This window comes from Stomoxys calcitrans, chromosome 3 (genome assembly GCF_963082655.1).
Source record: "Stomoxys calcitrans chromosome 3, idStoCalc2.1, whole genome shotgun sequence".
Lineage (NCBI taxonomy): Eukaryota > Metazoa > Arthropoda > Insecta > Diptera > Muscidae > Stomoxys > Stomoxys calcitrans.
Window position 1 is genome coordinate 33,541,141 of NC_081554.1, and position 17,958 is coordinate 33,559,098.

Below are 17,958 nucleotides of genomic sequence, written 5' to 3' on the forward strand. Positions count from 1 at the left end.
CGTCATAATCCGGTGAAAAATGCATTATTCATGCACCCATATCAACTATATCCAAATATGATCCGATCTGGGCCAATTTGAAGGAAAATGTCAAAGGGCCTAACACAAATCACTATCGCAAATTTCAGCGAAATCGGACAATTAATGCGCTTTTAAGGGTCCAAGACCTAAAATCGAGAGATCGGTCTATGGCAGCTATATCCAAATTTCAACCGATCTGGGCCAATTTTATGAAGGATGTCCAAAGGCCTAACACAACTCACTATCGCAAGTTTCGGCAAAATCGGGCAATTAATGCTCCTTTTGTGGGCCCAATACCAATCGAGAGATTGGTCTATATGGCAGCTATATCCAAATTTGGACCGATCTGGGCCAAATTGAAGAAAGATGTCGAATGGCTTAACACATTTCACCAAATTTCGAATAATAAATGTGGCCTTTATGTGCCTTAAATCGGTAGATCGGTCTATAAAAGGTCTATATTAAGATATATTCCTATATAGCCCATCTTCGAACTTAACCTGCCTATGGAAAAAAAGAATCTGTGCAAAGTTTCAGCTGAATATCTCTATTTTTAAAGACTGTAGCATGGAAAAAAATTATTCGCTTTATGGAAAAAATATTTTTTTAACCATGACTCGTGATTTTCCCATGAGTGTCTCGTGCGTTGTGATTATCTCGTGAGTGTTTCGTGAGCAGTGACTGCCTCGTTAGTTGTGATTTTCTCGTGAGTATTGATTGTCTCGTGAGTCGTGCTTGAGTAAAATTGTTGTCTCTTGAGCGTGCGTGAACGTAAGCCGAAATAAAAAGTCGTGCGTGAATAAAATTTTTTTCTCGTGAGCGTGCGTGAGATTCAGCGCCATCGAACTTAACACACTTTTACTTGTTTAGGGTATGTTAGTTATGTTTCGAAGGTCGCCGTGGGCGATGACGCTGAACGCCTGTCTTTGAATCGTAACAGGGACATCAGAAAAAATTTTAACGCGGGTTATCCCCTAATTAATGCTGGCGATATTTGTTCATTCAGCGGCATACAATTTTTCGCTAAGAGGTGTTGCACTACGTCATGCCTTTCGGACGCGGCAAATAGGGGGGAAGCCCTCTATCACTGAACTTAAACTTAAATCGGTCAGCACTCATTGATATGAAAAAAGTATCATCACTGCTCTTGAATGGAATGTTCTTGGGCAAATTTGTAATATTCTAAATTGATTTATAAGCTTATAAAGGTGCCATAGACACCGCTATTTCGATTTGGCAACTTTCGCAATTAGTGGCAAATTTTTTGAATAAGATTTTACTTGCTCTGTTGTGATTTTCTATTATGACTACCATATGAATCAATATTCCGATATTGATTGTGGAACAAAGAAGAAAATTTGCTTATGTTCTATGCAAATATTTTTTACTTACTTTACTTTATTTAAATTGGTCGTTACAGAAAATTTATTCCTCTAGTCGAACTAGAATAGATGCCCATGCGCCTCGATCTTCTGCGCTTCTTCTCTAATTTTGGATACCCAGTTTCGCTTTCCATTTGCTCACTCCATCGGAGTCTTCTCCTTTTGCGTTTCTTCCAAGGACTCCCTCGCAGTATCTTCTTCATCCATTCTGACAACATGACCTAGCCAACTCAAACATTGTATTTTGCTCCGTTTAACTATGCTATCCTTATCTCCATTAACGCAAACTGGTCCATATATATTTACGAAGGATGTTTCTGTCAAACACTCCAAGTACTACCTCATCTGCTTTCACAAGTACTCCGAAGCAAGGAGCCATATAAAAGCACGTGTGGCATCAGTGTCTTGTATAGTGTAACATTTGTCTGCTTGCTCAGTCCATCAGTTAGCCAATATTATCTTTCGTTCCATTTCAAAACTAGTGTCGTTTATTTCGGTTACGGCGGTGCCGAGTTAGACAAAGTTGCTGTTGCTGAGTGACTTGGGGATGTTGGAAACCAAGCAACAGTTCTGATTGGTTTTGACTTGGCAAAATCCAGGCCTATATTGGCCTTCCTTCATCTCAATATGAACACAAAACTCCCCGCGATGTCACCTGGGTAGCTACCTTTAACATCGGTTTAAGGTTGTGATCTAAAATGTGTCACGAGTTCACCTGCAGAACAATAAAAAGATAGGTTGGGACGTCGGGTTCGTAGCCCATATTACTTTGAAAAAAACTAAGAATAATAAAAACGGATTCTTCCTATGTTGACGACCCCCGCAAACGTTTAAGGACCATGATTTGCATATCTGCACCTGGAATATCATCACTCTTTATAGAGAGGATGCAGTGTACGCACTGGCAGATGTATTGTAAAAGTATAGGGCAGACATTACTGCTATACAAGAAGTGCGATGGCTCGGGAAAGACTCCACAATAACACCGAGTGGTGACGCCCTATATTATAGCTACCATGAAACGAGACATGAATTTGTGGTTAGTCGGACACTGAAACACCTTGTCTCCAAGTTAACTCCGGTGGATGAGAGGCTAGCAACAATCCGCTTAAAGGCCACATTCTTAAACATCAGACTTTTTTGCATCCATGCCTCGATAAGGACAAACAGACGCAAGGATATTTTCTACGAGCGCCTAGATAGAGAATATGGCCGCTGTCCCGCCTATGATGCAAATGTATTCATAGATGTTTAAATTTCCCCTATTATACATCTGTAATGTTATGCAGATAATGTAGTACAGAGTGTAGAGATCACAACTACACCTGTAATAGAAACATTAGTTAAATTAAACCACTCATGACATACATACTACATACATTAATTTGTAACTTTTTGTAGAACCCTGCCTTTAATTTATTTCAAGAGATTTTCGTTGTATATACTACGACAACTTAATCTTGAAGTAGTTACTTTAAAAGCTTTTTGTAAGTTTACCCACAAAATGAAATGTTTATGCAAATTTTGCTGTCAACAAATCGTTCTCTATAACTGAAGCCTTACACAAGTAGGGGGAAAATGTAATGCATTAAGGGCAACATAGTCATCAACTGAGCTGGCTACCCAAAGAAGGGTTAGTTCCGAAAAAGGAAAAAAAATACTCTTACTCAACTAGGAGTTAATATGAGAGAAAGTTTACGCTATAACAATATTAATAATATATTGTTTACAATAAAAATGCAGAAATTGCATAAAATATATAAAGGGTTATGCTCTCGTAAACATACCGTAAATATAGGAAAACGTGTCAGCTGTTTTGTTGCGACTAATACACATACGAATAGATAACCGAACGTCTGTCGATCGTAACCGGAATTTAAAAAAAAAAAATTTTACGTTCTGTTTAAGTGTCAGCTGAAAAATTGTATGTTTAAACAAATTTCAAAACCAAAAATTTATAAATAGAAAACTGCTATTCTCCTATTCTATGATTTCTCTGTGGAATTTATTACAATTTATTGTTAATAGTGTAGGTTAAATGGATAGCCGATCATGAAAACGTGAGTTCACTCGGTGCCCAGTCTGACCTGTGGTGAATAGGAAAAAGTGAGTAATATGTGATAAGAAGAAATTACAAGAAGAGAATAGTAGGAGGTACGTGCTTATACAGCACCGTCGTATGCGTTAATCCATGTTATCACTATGCCGTTAAACTGGAATCTATTCAGGGATTCTAAACACTTGGCCACACCTTTCGACCTCACTGTACTTGAACCTACGGTCTTGACGGCTGCAATATACACTGATTTCGAAAACTGTAAATCGCCTCCCAGAATTTCTTTTGCGTCTGTCTGTGTGTGTCGTAGTATAGCCTCAATCCATTCCCTGCCTCCATCCTAGAGTCATCTATAAAGACCTAGGTATCATTCTCTACAAATACAGTATTAGCTTCCTACTGTTCCCTCCCGGGAAAGCGAACCCGTCTGTTTTCGAAAACTGTTTATTCCCTCCTAGAATTTTTTTTGAATCTGTCGTTGTTGAAATGTGGGGTGTGTCTCAGTATAGCCCCAATCCAGTCCTTATCTCCATCTGAGAGTCATCTATAGAGACCGAGGTATCATTCGTATTCGCTTCCTACTCCTCCCTCCCGGAAAAGGGAACCCACGTCCGCTTTATACTGATTTCAAAAACTGTAAATCCCCTCCTAGAATTTCTTTTGCATCTGTCGTTGCTGAAATGTAGGGAGTGTCTTAGTATAGTCCCAATCCAGTCCTTATCTCCTTAGAGTAATCTATAGAGACCGAGGTATCTTTCTTACAAACACAGTATTCGCTTCCTACCCCTCCCTCCCGGGAAAGCGAATCCAGAAATTCAAACAAATCTGAAACCCTTCTTAGTTGAAAAAGGGAAAATCCTTAAACTGCCGACTATGGGTACACTTAGCCTATTATAAAATATTCTCCTACTACTGGCGCTTCTGTTCTGTTAGAACAGATTTTGCAATGTTTTTTTTTCTCAAATAAATTTATTTGGCCCGTTATATATTAAACATAAACTATGAAATAATCGATGACCATCAGAGGTCATTAATTTCAATAACAAAGAAATGAATTTTTCTACTATGCTGCCATTGAGCAACACTTTTTTTTCACTATAAAGGCCATCACCATTAACACCAACCACAATCACCCTGGCACAACTGAATGTCATCACACATTTTCCGAATAGTGAACGGCGGCATTGATTTAAAAGATTATTTTATACAAACTTTGGTGCATACATACATAAGTGTTTGGGTTCAGTCCATGTTGTGTCTGTCTGTCCGTGTGTCTCACCTACCATCATGTTCCAGTGCCCAAAGCGTTGTCATTAAACGAAGAAAGACATTCTTCAGTTTTTAAAAGACAATATAAAAATTACGGCGAAGTAAACAACCGTAACTGAGCGGTAATAGAAAACAAGTTTTGCTGTTCATTTATTTTTCCCACTCCATTTTTCTTCAAGATTTGTTTCTAAATAAATCCAAATGCTGTCATTCTACTATTACCGCTACTCATCCATCCATCCACATCCATTTTTATCGGTTGCAATGAATGAACGAATGAATGAATAAAAAACTTTCACTTTGAATTTACGTTACTTCATGTACACTAAGAAAAAAATATGGTGGAGGTTACCATTAGAGCTGGCAAAATATCGATGGCACTATGGATTTAATCGATATTTTATTTTTTGTCTGAATATCGATTGGTATTTTTCCTATCAATACTATAGGCAAAGTAATTTTTTTTTGCAAAATTGAACAAAAATAAGCGATCCGACACTGAATGTATACTATAGGACACACTGCGCCTATAGAGGGCGCTATTTTCATTGGATTGGGCTCTCATGATATCCAACTGACTTTGTTTGGTTTTATTCAGTCTGTGCATTGAAATTGCTTCTATATAAATCAATTACTTGATTTTTATACCCTCGACTATAGGATGGCGGGTATACATATTTCGTCATTCCGTTTAACACCTCGAAATATGCGTCCAAGACCTTATAAAGTACAGGGTGGCTGATGAATATTGCTACAATGATGAATATTGCTACATTTTTTTTTCGGTGTATGGAATACATTTTTCTTTTATTCATGTTAAATTAAATTATTAAATTAATTATTAAATTATTATTAATTAAATTAATTAATTAATTAATTAAATTAATTATTAAATTATTATTATTAAATAGAAAAAAAGTTATTACATTTTTTTTTGGTAGCGGCTTTCATCAGCCACCCTGTATGTATATTCTTGATCGTCATGACATTTTAATTTGATCTAACCATGTCTGTCCGTCCGTCTGCCGAAAGCACGCTAACTTTCGAAGGAGTTAAGTTAGAGGCTTAACATTTTGCACAAATACTTATTATTAGTGTAGGTCGGCCAGTAGCCGAGTTGATAGCGTGCTTGGATTACCAGTGCAGGGGCCATGGGTTCGATTCCCGCCAGAAACCTTGGTCTGTCGCTACTGTTAAGGACTGCCACTCTTACCTAACCTAGTGTAGGTCAGTTGGGATGGTAAATAGACCAAATCGGTCCATGTTTAATCATATAAACCGATCTTGGATCTTGACTTGTTGAGCATCTAGAGGGCGATATTCTTATCCAATTGGCTAGAATTTTGAACGTAGTGTTTTGGCATCACTTCCAACAACTGTGCTGGGTTTGGTTCAAATCGATTCATAACCTGATATAGCTGCCATGTAATCTTCTTGAGTCACTAGAGGGCGCAATTCTCATCCGGTTTGGCTGAAATTTTTTCACGAAGTGTTTTGTTATGACTTCCATCAACTGTGCTTAGTATGGTTTAAATCGGTCCATGTTATATACCGATCTTGGATCTTGACTTCATGACCCAATAGTGGGCGCAATTCTCATCCGATTTGGCTGACATTTTGCATGAAATTGTTTGTTATGACTTCTAACAACTGTTTTAAGCTTGTTTCAAATAGGTCCATAACATTATATAGCCGCCATATAAACCGATCTTGGATCTTGGCTTCTTGAGCGACTAGAGGGCGCAATTCTTATCCGATTTGGCTAAAGTTTAGCATGAAATATTCTTTTATGACTTCCCTTCCCTTAATCTCACGGCAGTGGTCGTAACTGTTTGTCTAGCCACAATGTCTAGAGGCAATAGATGTCGCATTAAATTCAGTGCATCAGATGGCGTCTCCTCAGTGCGACTGTGATGCACAATCAAGCCATCCTTTGCATCCGGTTGAGTATTGAGCAGTAGGTGGATTTTTGAAGCGCCGTCCACCAGACCACAACACCATACAGCATTATAGGTCTGACAACAGCTGTATATATCCAATGCATGGCACGCGTTCTAAACCCCCAACATTTGCCAATGGCAAGAGTTGCCTTTCTTGCCCTTTTCGAAATGTTGGATTTGAAGTTCAATTTCCTGTCCAGCAAAACACACCGGTATTTTGCGCTTTCTGTAAATGGAACATTGTCTCATCCCAAGGAGACAGATGTCACTGTAGGCAACTTGTATCTCCTGCTGAAGAGAACTACTTTATACCTAGACCACTTTCGGTAGCCCATTTCGCTGTTGCACGTAGAGCTTCCTGAAGTATATCTGAAGTATGCTGGGAAACTTTCCCCTAACATTCTTGAATTAACTACAACCATGAAATTAGTTCATAATCTAATCTGTTAAGTTCAACGTCTGCGTTTCAGTTATATAATTTTTTTTCAGTGTAACCAACCAGTCTCTCTCTCTCTCTCCAACATAAATTTGATGTACAGCTAGAAATTAAACGAAAAAAAAAATAGCACAAAAAATGAACAAAAGTTTAAATGACAGTATATATATGCATCGGGGGACAGCAACTTCCAAAGAACATAGTAATTAGAAAAGATAAAACAAAACAGAATAAGTACAACGTTAATTGTAAAACATTAATTAGTAGCCGGTTTAGGGAGAACACAGCGTATGAAAACAAAGTATACATCAAGAAAATTTTAATGAAAAAAAAAAAAAACGTTTGATTACAGTTTGCAGCAAAGTCAAAGGCGTAAACCTAAATAAGTCATATTAAAAAAGAGCATGAGGAGGTATAAAGTTTAAAATGTGCAGAAATGTTGTGGAAACATTTATACTATTCAAGTTAAATGCATCTGCATATGTATATCGAATAAGTCATAGTGTCATTCATATTTACTTTTTTCCTGCATGAGAGTAAGCACGTTTATTACATACACTAGTCGCTTTTCAGTAGAAAGAAATTCGACTAAGATCATGTTTCCACCTGGAGCAAATCTATTTGGGAAATATCCTGTTTGGCAACTAGGTTTCGCCTACATTTTCAATGTGAGCAAATCTACTTATTTGAGAAGATTTGCAGCAAATCTCCTTCCAAATTCAAATGCAACACTGCGTTTGCATTGAATACCGGTTATTATTGGTGGCAGGGGGAACAAAATGAGGTCCAAACGTTTAATGAAGCTGTAAATCTTTTGCGAAAAACCTTCGCTCTACCTAAACCAGATTGGCGAATTTATAGCGAAATCTTTTAAGGCAGGCAAAAAGGTTCGGAAACACTGGAAAGTTTCATATGCAGAAAGAGACGATTATTTCTTCAACTCACACAAAGGTTTTCTGAAAAATGTATGATGGATATGATTTTTTCCCAAATCAATCTGCAAATAAGATAAAAAGTGTCCAGGGGTTCAGTATCTTCATTTCAAGAACTCCTATCTAAGGCCAGAGAAATCGAAGTGTTAACTATCGAAAGCGGGCAGGAAACGGTCGAAAGACATAGTGAAGTACATTCCGAAAAAATGTATAATGAAATGCTCATATTGCAGAAAAAGAAACCATGCCCTAGAAAGCACACCATGTACAGTACTCAGGATGTTAAGCTAAATTGCTATGGTTGTGGAGCACCTTCATGCTACATAACTAAACCTGGAACTTGTATTAAACTACTTGATTTCAATTCGGTCCATTTGGCTTTTATTGGCGGAAATGTTCCATTAGTTTGATATTGTCGCCAGGACCAATGTAGCAGGACAATTTCTTTTCGAAAAATTGAAGCAAAAATGACTACCCTTTTAAAAAGTCCATGCTGTGATTATCCTTACAAGTTGACGGCCTTACAAGAAACGAAGTTGTCTACTCCACGATTGCTGATATTATAATCGAAAAAAGATTCAAAAAAATTATAATTATTTGCCTTCCAAAAGATAAAGAAAAACGAACTTTGCTTGGGTTAGACTTTCTCGTAGAATATGGAAATATTTTGGATCTCGCAGATCGTACATGGATTTTCAAGGATGAACCTTCGAAAATTTATAGTTTCAAACTTCTTGAAACTGTCCACATAAATTTTGAGAGCGGTAAATCCCTTACCAGAATTTCCCTTGCGGCCACTGCAATAGCACAGACCTCTGCCTGAAAGATCGTACACTCGTCCGGCAGTCTAAGAGACATACCGATATTGAGTGCGTATACCATACACAAACCCGAGGAGGACCGACTGGAAGAAGTTTAGGGAAAAGATGCAGAAATTGGGGCCCCCAGGAGGGTGCCTTTGGAATGCAAGGGAACTGGATGCCGCAGTCGATCTTGTCACGGGATGTTTTTTCATTGTGTAAAATTTCAGCCAATTCGGATAAGAATTGCTTTAGCTCTTAAAAAATCACCCTTAGTATCTAAATAATTTATTTACCACATGGGATGGGATTAATACAAAAATGTTTGATGGGTTATTGTATAATTGAGATTTTTCTGTGACCAAAATTTAATAACATTAAATTGGGACGAAACACTCTCACACTAAAAGCTTCAAATGAAAATCCTTTTTTTTTTTGGTTTGTCCCAGCCTCGTTGACCCAAATGCCTGCGATAACATGCAATTATGCTGTTTGGCACTCTCTCTCACACTCTTATCATTTCAAAATGATTTTCACTCATCGAACTGAACATTTTTAGTTTTCCGATTGAAATCAATGATTCGCATTGCTATGTTGTGTATGTAAATAATTAAGTGTCTATTTCTGTGTGTGCGTGTGAAGATGATGATTACATATAGATTTTCCAATTCATCGTGAATGCAAGTCTCCTTTTCTCTGTCTGCCTGGTCGCCTGGTTTTCAAGATGGGAAATAAAGTCAACAAACAACAAACATGAACTCAATGCACATGAACTGTTGAACTCTGCAGTACGTACGCGCTCGTTCCATAAGTAATATTTGCACAACCTACTTTTTTGCGCTTTGCAGCAGCAAGAACGCTGCACCAAGTGTAAAGTGATGAGTTGTAGACAGACGCACAATGAAATGAATGAGTGAATGAATGAATGATTGGGGGTAACAGAAATTTGAGATTTCAAAAATAGCATGAAGACTAGGTATATGTGGGACAACTATGAAACGATCTACTTTTGAGCGCTTTGATGGTGCATATAAGAAAAGCAGTTTGAATTTCGTAAAACGAACTCTTTTGCCACCTCCCCCCTTCAGAAAACTTAATACTAGGAAAAATTTATAATAGTTTTTTTTGTATATAACTCTTGAACATTTCACCCTAAATTTCCTTAACGCCGCCTTACTGTTTCATCATTTCATCACCTAAGACACAATCACCTTTTTTTGTATTTAACTTTATTTTTATGGAAAATTTTTTAATGCTGTTACTATTTAAGAGACTATTTTTGAATATTTTGTGCTTGTTTAATTTGAATTTTTCGTTGTTTTCTTTTCTTCTTCTCTTTTCATTTTTGGCTTCATTCTCAATTGCATTCGTTATGATTTTTGCTGCTTCTTTTGTGCTAACAATAGAAATGTTTAACCATTGGCATCAGTGTTTAGAGGATCATTACAAAGAATTGGATTCCACATAGAAAAGGACACCAACCATCATCCATCCAGCATCAACAGCAACTCAGGCCCTCACATCTACCACAACCACCACCAATAGCAACATCATCATCAACCAGAAAATCCAATAAATATAAAACAAGAAGGAGAAGAAGAAGAAGAAAAGACAAACCCTATATAAAATTAGTCTAAGCAAACTCCTATATTTTCCTTCCTTTTTTCTTTCTAAACTTTCTGTACATTTTTCGGGAAATTCGCAAAACACAGCACATTAACAAGCAAACCTCTACGTACGTGGGCATAGAGTGGCAAGGGCATAATAGGCGAATGATCTATTATTGACTTGGATTACACCATTACCACCACTACCTACTACCTTGACCAACAGGCATCAACATCAACACTTTCATAATATTTTGCTACAAAGCTCTCCTCTAAAGCCACTTTAGAGGAGTTCTTGGAATGTTGGAATACCCTCAACGTTTTGCGCGTACAGTCCCCGAACCCTTGATAACACAAAACAATACAACAACACATCATCATCAACACCAACCACCAACACATCACCAACAGCCACAGCCACTGCCACATCAAAACTTTACACAACAACAGCAACAACATATTGTAGTGGGATCACATTATCATCCCCAGCAAGGACAGGGATCGTATCCAACTACACCAGCTTCGCCGGCCCATCAACGCTATCAGCAGCAACCACCACCACCTCAACACCAAAGGACACTATCGACAGCCTCATCGTGCAGTGCCCAACATAAAAGTGTTACATTCAGTCAAGTGACGAGTACATCCAATAGTGGCGATTATAGTGCCGGGAGTAGTAGTGGCAATTCCAGTTGTGGTGGTCAACAATCAATGGCGGGCAACATGAAGCACGGTAAGATAAATTTTGGTCTTTTTTTGTTTACTTTTCGATGACAGAAACCAAGGTCATCGGGATTTCCAGGTACAAATTTATAAATAGTCGGAAAAAAAGCCTGCTGTCAAAGGCTGCATAGCATCCTTATTTTGTGTCATGAAGCATGAGAATACAATCAAGTAAAAAGGCATAAAGTTCGGCCGGGCCGAACTTTGGAGACCCACCACCACGCATATATATTAACCGCCTTTCGTCGATATATATATTAACCGGCTTTCGGTGGACAATGCAGCATTTATGAATCCATATCAGATATATCTAAATATAGCCTGATCTCCACCATATTCAAGAAGGCTATGTCTAACTCAACTCATTGTATGGGCCTAAGAACTTAAATCTGGAGATCGGTATATGTATTTGACAGCTATATCCAAATAAAGACTGATCTGAACCATATTGAATACGAATGTGGAGGAGCCTAACACAGCCCACGGTGTCAAATATCAGCAAAAACGAGTAATTAACGTGCCTTTAATGACCCATGAACTTAAATTGGAAGATCTGTACATATGGCAGCTATATCCAAATATGTCCCGATCTTGACCATACTCGGCACGAATGTCGAGGGGCCTAACTCAACTCATTGTGCTTTAATTCAGCAAAATCAGTTAATAAATGCACTTGTTATGGGCCTACAAACTTTAATCGGCGGATCGGTATACATGGCAGCTATATCCAAATCTGGACCGATCTCAGCCGCGTTGAACAGGGAAGTCGGGGAGTCTAACAAAAATTGCTATAACAAATTTCTTCGAAATCGGATAATACATACGCCTGTTATGGGTTTAAGACCATAAATTGAGAGATGGGTCTATATGGTAGTTATGTGAAAAACAAGACCGATCTTAACTATACTCGGTACGATATCGAGGCATTGTGCTAACCTTCAACAAAATTGGTTAATAAATTCACCTTTTATGGGTTATAAAATCTTAAATCGTGAGATCGGAATATATGGCATTGTATTATGCAAAATTTGCTAATTTTATTGCTTTTCAACCCACCCCACCCACCACCACCGACCGATGATGGAGGCGTTTCTGGCAAACCGAACAGATCCAGGGTACGGGGTTCTTTTCAAACCAGGCACGGGGAAGAAGCGTGCGGAAGATGCACTCCGAGGTGTGCCTCTCCCATGACGGAAAAAGACGAACAAGAACATTGAGGCGGCAGCCCTTGCCGATGAGGGGTTCCATCGGTTCTTTCCGGTGCGTACAACCGGCAGTCATGTTATTGCTCCACCATGATTACAAAATGGCGACGGACGGACAAAAGGCACAGAAAGTTTACGCGGACAGATGGATATTGGTTTTATCCGAATCAGGAAGAAGTTCTAAGTCAAACTGTACATTTTATCACAGCCACAGTGGCATAGGGTACAGTTGATGCTTCATCCGTTAATCCATTCTATCTATTTCTATAAAAATAAAAATGAATTTGTGTTTGTGGGTTTGTAATTTGTTTGTTCCGTATAGACTCAAAAACGGCTAAACCGATTTCTTTGAAATTTTCACAGGTTATGGTGTGTGGTCCGGAAGGAGCATAGGCCGTATAATTTGTTGATATCGCAAGGGGGAGCGGACCCTCCCCCTTAACCCGAATGTACCACCTAAAAATAAAAGTGGATTGATCTGGACAATATGGGACTTAAATGAAAGGCATTCAAGTAGAGTACGAATTTCATGTTAAAAATTGGGTCCAGGTAATAAGGGGGCCAACCCGCCCCCAAAACCCCCCAAAATAGGTTTATTGGACGCTAACGACACAATGGGGCTCGAATGAAAGGTAATCGGGAGTAGATTACGAATATGGTCAGCATATAATTTCTTGATATTGGAAGGAGGCGGACCCTACCCCGTTACACAAAAAAACCACCACCCAAATTCAAAAATGGTCCGATTGGGACAATTTGGCTATCAAATGAAAGATATTGGAGTGTAGAATACGAATAAGGTATAAAAACTTGGGTTCGAGTATCGAAGGGGTCGCCCAAACCCAAACCAAAAACTGCTGTCAAACAGATATATTGGACGTACATATCAATAAAGGACTCAAATGAAAGGTATTCGGGAGTAAACTACGAATATGATATAAAAATGAGGTCCAAGTATACGAATATGATATAAAAAATAAGGTCGACCCATCCCCCATAAGCCCCCAAATGGGAATATTACTCGATCATAGCTTAATGAAACTCCACCACCTCACCCCAAAACAGTCGATCAATCATAATGACCTAACAGGACACAGTGATTTAACTAATGTGTGAGAACACATATAAATATAGGCCGCCATACCCCCAAAATTATGACGTTCAGCGTGATAGTAGGAGTTGCAAACCTTAACGTTAAGCTTGCAATCATTTTTAGCTCATCGATAAACAAGACCAAACGACGTGCTGCTGGTCAACACTTTTTTGTTCAAAAGTTTTATATGGTTTAAAGGTAAGAACTATCGCCACCGTTCCAAATGATATAGACTGCCAAATTAGTTCTTTACCATAGAAAATCGTTTAATATGGCAATTTAATTTGATTTAAAAAAAGACTAAATGATGACTATTTAATAGGTAGTCATATAGTCATTTATAGACAACCACCACAAAATGATCCAATCTATTCGAGTAGCACTAACATTTAAATTAGCGCCATCTACTGGCTGTTTTCAATTGGATTTAGTTGATCCAATTGAAAACAGCCAGTAGATGGCACTAATTTGGAGATTGCCCTCTGACACATCCTGTCATTTGCGTGCATGACAGTTTGGTGTTGTTTTTATTGGGAGGAGAGGGTTCGTACCTCCGACGCTAAGACACAAAAGACAATTTATTTGAGTTCTTTATTGTCGCTATCTAAATTTGTATTTCAGATTTGTGCTATACTTTTAAATACCTTTCATTTAATACCGATATTACCCAAAGCGAATATGGTCAGGATTGGACTATATTTGGATAAAGCTGCCATGTATTTCTAAGTACTTGGGCCCATAAAAGGCGCATTTATTAACCGATTTCGAAGAAATTGGGCACAGTGAGTTGTTTTTCAACATCCCTGTTAAATATGGCCTAGTTTGGTTTATGTTTGGATATAGATGCCATATGTACCGATCTCCCGATTTAAGTTCTTGGACCAATAAAAGGTGCATTTATTACCCAACGTAGCTGAAACTTGGCACAATGAGTTGCGTTAGGCCTCTCAACGCTCGTGCCGAATATGGTCATATAGCTGTTATTCTTTGTTTACAGATATACCAGTATTAACTGGGTAACACTTCGTATAAGTTACCCTTTATTAACCGGAAACAAACTGACATTTTCTGCTGAATATTTGTTGAAGCTTCATTCAAGATTTATTATTTGACTGTTCAGAATCCATAGGTGTCCTTTGAAGCAATGGCAACACCTCGGCTGTTGAGGTACAGGTTTTTTTCAGCTTCTGCTGCATTTTATTGAAGATGGAGTTAAAATATATATAATTTAATGATAACAGGATATGTTGAACAATTCAACATAGTCACTTTTGTTAAATCGGATAAAAAGTTCCCCGTCTAGCGGCTTATAAGCCAATTTGGGATACGTGTTAATATGGGAGCTATATCAGCGCAAAGGTTAGCATGTACGCCTATAATGCTGAACGCCTGTGTTCAAATACTGGCGAGACCATTTTAAACTTTCAGCTGTGGTTATCCCCTCCTTATGCTGGCGATATTTGGTTCCACGTACTATGCTATGTAAAAACTTCTCCTCTAAAGAGTTGTCGCAATGCGGCACGCCGTTCAGACTTGCCTATAAAAAGGAGGCCCCTTATAATTGAGCTTAAACTTATATCGCATTAAACATAAATCGGATATGTGAGAAGTTTGCCCCTGTTCCCAAATGTAATGTTCATAGGCAAATTTGTAATTTGCAAAATCAGCTTATTCATACTATAAGTCTATTCGCTCACTTTTCCAGCAAAAATTTTTTATTTGAATTAAACAGCTGAATTTCATGAAACAGCTGTTCGATGCTGCAAATTTGTGCTGAGAAAAAAACCTCTAGTAGAAATTTGCAAGCTCTTAATTAACAAACACTCAAAATTGTGCTCGCTCTCACGCACTTTCCCTCTCTCTTTTGCTGGCAAATAAAATACACGAACGACAGCCAGTAACAATTTGTGCAAATTTGCACAAGTTTTTGAGTAGGCTAACACACATCAGAGCAGAAATCATCGTGCAAAATTTTAGGCCAAATTGGTTAAGAATTTATATGGGAGCTATATCAGATTATTGACCTATATGAACCAAATTTGCCATATAAGATGAGAGCAATAATGATGACCTTGTGCAAAAGTTCAGCCTAATCCGACTTAAATTGCGATTTCTAAGGACTCAAGAAGTCAAACCGGGAGGTCGGTGTAAAATCATGCAAAACTCTTCTTCGCAAAATGATTTCAGACATGAGATTTGCCTTTGAAGAACTTTCAACGATTTGAACTCGGATCGGAAGTAGACCTCTAACTTCCGCCTGTGATGACCCAAACGACCTTTTAGCGATGACACCAGAACACTTTCTTACGGGGGCCCCTAAATTGCCTCCAGCCGAGAATGACATATCCGCAGACAATATAACATTAGCAAGCCCAGCAACTCTGTCAGCGTTGGAAGACAGAGTATCTGAGCAAGACAACGTCAAAAATAATGACCTAAGAAGCTTGGCCTAATAACTCTTAATCACTTTTGGGGTTTGCTCTACAACCTAATACCATACCAGCTGTGGAATTTGAAGTGATAACGTTCAGCATAGGGCTACCTTAGCAACAAAAAGAATAATACTATAGTTATTCAGGGGCTATTGTAGGAAATTCCAAAATGGATACATTGCACAATAAACGTGTACAAACTTTTGGGAATTTAGGGTTTCATTACTTAGTTTTTGTAAATTCAGCCGTTAATCACTTGCCTTTTCCGATTAGAATGTACTGTTTGGAGGTACTCTCTTTTCCATATCTATTGTAATTTGTATTTAACGCGTCACATATGTTCTAACTTCTAATGTTTCGTTTTTCTTCATCTTCCAACTGATGCAGGAAAATCACAAGAAGATGTTTGCTACGTAGTAGCCAAATACGATTATGCCGCACAAGGAGCTCAAGAATTGGATTTACGGAAAAACGAACGCTATCTGCTTTTGGATGATACCAAACATTGGTGGCGTGTACAAAATAATCGAAATTTGTCCGGTTATGTACCCAGCAATTATGTAAAAAAGGAAAAACCATCTCTATTTGATAGGTAAGTAGCCTGATGAATATCGCAAAGCTTCAATGAATCCTACTAATCCAAAAAATTTTTTTACCTACATTTAATTTTTTTTCACTGCCTTCTTTTAGCCATGCTTGTTGTTTGTTGCCTATGATTTCAGTAGTGTGTCTTTGTCAGCCTCTTAATTGGCTTCCTATTGTTGTGTTGCTAATTTTTAAGTTTTATTCTTTAGGTTGACAATAGCAATGATTTGTTTTATAATGCAACATTTCTTTTAGTTTCTTCTTCTATACTCCTATGTTTTGTTATTATTATCACAATTATAAACACCACTTTTCTCTCCTATCCTATTATGGGGTTATGTCCAATCTATGTTGTTGTGTGCCCACCCGTATCAGTAACATAATTTTTTTTTTTCTGGTTTACCCACCGAAATTGTGACAATGATGGTGCCGATAGCGATGATGACGATGATGATGATGATGATGTGCCAAAGCATATTGTGTGCGTTATAACTTAATATTTCTAAATTTTAGCCTTTCATCCCCCATCGTGGGGGAATGAATAACACTTCATAGTGAACAATCTCATCATTTAGTGGCCGCCGGCGGGTGTATGTGTGTGTGTGAGTGTGTGTGTGTTTGGTTAAATGTATGATTTTAAAGCATTAAACAATCTTCCCTCGGTTCTAGAAGAAATAATCCATTCTTTATAGTGCTGGCTGGCAGCGGCATATGTTTTTTTATGATTTGTTTGTTGTTTGTCATCGTTTTATGAACTCGCATGGCACAAGTTGAGAAACGAATAACAAGAACATATTGAATTTTCCCCCTTAAAATTGGTTTGGGTTGTAATGCCTTTTCTTTTGTTATTTTACTCACTTATGATTTACATAATAGTTGTTGGGAAGAAGAATACTAAAAGTTCATAAGCGATAACACTTTCTTTGCTTCTGGCCTCTCCCCCATAACAATAATGTTAACAAGTAAAAATGGCTTTATGTGCAGGCGTGACAAACTTAGTATACCTATTACCATGGATTTGTTGGTAATGTTAACATAAGGTATCTAGGATGTAGTTGAGAATCAGTACATTTTGGCCATTCATAGATGAAAACTACAGCAAGGTGTAATTATTTGGTATATTACATGTAGGATAGCCCTAAATGCCATATTTTCTACAAATGAAAATATTTTTGATTTAACTTTTTAACTAAATTTATTACTATTTCTAATTTTTAAAGAAAAATTTCCTCGGATGAAAGATTTCGTACTTAATTTTAAGGAATTGTTACTTCCATAATAATATAAAAGACTTTCAATGAAGGTCAACACATTTTTGAAGGTTACGAAATGGCCGAAATGGGCAAATGAGACATATGTACCTAAGTTAAAGGAGCGGGAAGGCTAAATATTTTTATTTTAAAAGTAAAGATGCTAAGTTAAAAACAAGTAAAAATGAGTGAAGTTGGACCGTGCCGAACTTTGGATACCCACCACC

At 37.8% G+C, this 17,958-nt stretch overlaps 1 protein-coding gene across 3 annotated transcripts in view; it reads left to right on the plus strand.

Moving 5' to 3' along the window:
• LOC106091420 (cytoplasmic protein NCK1) overlaps nt 1–17,958 on the plus strand; it is a 94,971-nt gene that overhangs the window by 62,167 nt on the left and 14,846 nt on the right. For 2 of the 3 annotated variants that reach the window (XM_013257936.2, XM_013257938.2), the window contains 2 exons: nt 10,549–11,176; nt 16,284–16,488. In XM_013257936.2, coding sequence (XP_013113390.1) covers nt 10,744–11,176; nt 16,284–16,488 — 638 coding nt within the window. In that variant the 5' untranslated portion in view covers nt 10,549–10,743. Of the gene's footprint in view, nt 1–10,242; nt 11,177–16,283; nt 16,489–17,958 lie in introns of all 3 variants that reach the window. The other variant, XM_013257937.2, reaches the window with a different exon arrangement.